Source organism: Chondrus crispus, genomic scaffold, assembly GCF_000350225.1.
Source record: "Chondrus crispus Stackhouse genomic scaffold, scaffold_493, whole genome shotgun sequence".
In the NCBI taxonomy this organism is placed as follows: Eukaryota; Rhodophyta; class Florideophyceae; order Gigartinales; family Gigartinaceae; genus Chondrus; species Chondrus crispus.
This window is the reverse complement of record NW_005179399.1, coordinates 23,383-26,497: the sequence shown is the minus strand read 5'-3', so window position 1 is coordinate 26,497 and position 3,115 is coordinate 23,383. Positions and strand designations below refer to the sequence as shown.

The window sequence follows — 3,115 nt, the reverse complement described above, 5'->3', positions numbered from 1 at the left end:
CAGATCTGCGACTGGTGCGAGGAGCGCACATCTATGCACTCGCAACAAGAGTCCTGAAGCACTCAGTAGCCACAAACCACTTTGGAATATCCTTTCACAAGACCAATGTTGATGCATTAAGGAATACAATAAAACGCTTCTAAGAGCATCACCACCGGTAGGTGATCAAATGACCAAACAAGAACACTTGGCACTTTTTTTCTAGAACTCAATTGGCTGGTGGGAATTTTGTGATTTGCTTCTTTGGTTATTTGATATTTCAAAAAGGACGGCCCCACCGGTCAGAACCAAATACTGTGTAGTACGCTCTTACTGACCCTCGTACTCACCCGTGTCCCCTCCTACGAGGAGTCGCAGTGACGGACTCTGAAGACGTTAACGGAACCGAAGCTGAACGTGTTGGGGTCCCATAGATGGGAGGATCCAGGGAAGAAGGGGGTAGCGAGCCTGAAAAGGGGGAACTCATTTTGTCATCACCGAGCTTGCGCTTGATGACCAACAGGGGGGATGCTCTCAGAGATGCCTTCACCGACCAGTGCGGAGCATCCCTACCGGAAAACAATAAAATCCGTGCTGGTCTTGTGGCATTTGAAGAGGAGCGATGGCGGGAGACTGCCGCTTGTTTTGCCACAAAACCCCTTCGTCATGTTTTTTGGAGGGAAGTCTTTTTGTCTGACCAGTGAGCCTTGGACAACTGGATTGTCTAGGGTACCAAATTACGGAGAGGCGGAACCTAATTCTTGATATTTGGTTCCGATATTTGCCTCGGAACCAAAAATTTGCTGATTTGGTCGGACCGGTGGGGATGACAATCGACATCAAATCATCAAATTTTGGTTATTTGGTTATTTGCTTCTACCGGTGGTGATGCTCTTAGGGAGTTTTATTGCGGAACATCGCAATAATTTTGATGGTGCTCCAATCGAATGAAGAGTCGTGGCATTGCGTATGATGACTGCGTCCAGGTTAAATATATCACCAAAAAATAAAAATGGTCCAGATTATTTGGGAATTCCACAGGAATTGGCCTGGATTCAAAATTACCATGGTCTAGTGTCTAGACGACAAGCAATTTGACCTCATATGAGGTCAGTCATGGCCTCATATGAGGCCAGCTTTTTTTTGCAAAAATATATAAATTAAATCGAAACTTTAAAACATTCAGTTTGGACACCATTTCTTTAACGTATACGCGCTCGGCAATAACATCTTGCAAAACATTGGGATGGCGGTTGTCAATGCACAGAGAGACTAAGAATCTAATGAACTATCAATGATGAGTTGACTTTTTAAACAGGCGTTTTGGTTTCGAAGATATCAACATAAAACGTTTTGAGGTTGGTCAAAAAAGGCTCGTTTTTGGGCATTTTAAAAATGGCTGGAGAAGACGTGCATATCTCACCAAAATCCACCCTTCCACAACGCAGAAGTCAACTGCCGTGTCGAGAGTATCTTTTTTCCATCTTGTTGAGCTAGCACAAGTCGAGAAAAATAAGTTGAAAAGTAACCTCATATGAGGTCATTTGTCACCTACACACTAGATTATTTGATGAGTGCATCCGGAAATATGAGCTTCAAATTTTCCCTGGCCCAGGTTAAATACTGTGATCAGGTGTACCCAAGGGTACTGTACATGGGAGATGCATGAAGGGCACAGGTTGCTCGATTCGCCCTCAGCGATCGGAAGGCATGTTGCATGCACAGATGGGGACGCGTTTGGTTGGCGACAAGCAAACGCGCCGAGTCTGCAACTCAGCGTCTCCATGAAGCGCAGACATCCGGATAACTTGTGTGCCTGGCCGGGAACAGTGCCTGCAGCGGCGGTCACGTCGGTGTGAACTAGTTTCACCGACGTGATTCGCCGACGGCATGCACGTATGAGGCGAGGGGGGTGGCCCAGTACGGCCTGCGGCGAGCGGGCGAGCGTCGTGGCGGGGCAAATTCAGGGCGGGGACACGGGGCGACGCGGCGGCGCGGAAGGCGCGCGGGGGCGCAACGACGAGGCGCGCGCGGCCACGCAACGCGCGCGCGGCGCGGTGCTGAGGGCGTGGCCGACACGTTGCGCGGGCCCCGGCGCGTCCGCGCCGGGTGCTGGCTGCTGGCTGCGGCGGGTCACGAGCCATTGGGCGCTGCTGGGCGCCGCATCTTGCATCGGCGTGCGCTTGCTTGCTTGCGCACGTTGCTGAGCTTGGGCTAGGGGGCGGGGGGACGGGGGGACGGGGGGACGCGCGCTGCACATGTACAGTACGACGGGAGGAGACGACCTTTGGGTGGGCTGGTACAGTGACTGTACTACAGTCCTCCGCAAAGTACAGTACCGTTGGTACTGTATGTTATGAGGTCCGGGTTGACGTCATACGGTTTGGGGTCATTTTTTGTAGATATACGGTGGGGTCACCCTTAAAGTTCAAGTGTTTGGTACAACAGTACAGCAACGTATAAAGTGATCCAAAGTAATACTGTTACTTTGAGTCCAACCGGACCTCCATTTTCCGGGATTACAAGAGTTTCAAAGATGTGACCTTTTTTTTGATTGATTTTGAAAAGGTGGACGCGTATGGGGTGCGTATGGGGTGCGTATGGGGTGCGTGGACGTGATCTGAGGCGATTTGGCCTGTGGACACTGGTTGCAGACACTGGTTGCAGACACTGGCTGTGGACACTTGGAGGCTGCAAGGTTGCAACGCCTTTTGGCTTTTGGAGCCTGCTGCCTGTGCCGCCGCCCTGCCACCAGAGGCTGCAGGGTCCCAGGGAGCGTTGCGCGGTTTACACTGTAAACTTTTACAGAGCCGTCATTCTACTGTAGCAAGGGGGCACTGTAATACGTCGGCAAATCCCTCGTGTAAGGACGTGTCCATTCCAAGGACGTGTCCATTCCAAGGTGATGATGCGTGGCAGTCGCCGGAATCCCGTTCTGTACGCCGCGGCGCAGGACAGCATTCTGCACAGTGTGCACACGCTGCACCGCGCCTCCCCGGAAGCATGCGGAGAGAACGACGAGCAGAAGACCCTCCCGACACCTCCCTCACCGCTCCCAAACGGCCCCCCCGACCCTGCCACCATCCAGCCCCGTGCCCGTGTGCCTCCCTCCCTTCCCGATGCCACGTGCCGCCCG

General features: G+C 52.3%; 1 protein-coding gene across 1 annotated transcript; it reads left to right on the top strand.

Moving 5' to 3' along the window:
* The first annotated feature begins 413 nt into the window (after positions 1–413).
* Positions 414–683, top strand: CHC_T00000316001 (hypothetical protein). Its single transcript, XM_005719363.1, has one exon. The coding sequence runs from the start codon at positions 414–416 to the stop codon at positions 681–683; it is 270 nt and encodes an 89-aa protein (XP_005719420.1).
* Positions 684–3,115: the final 2,432 nt, after the last annotated feature.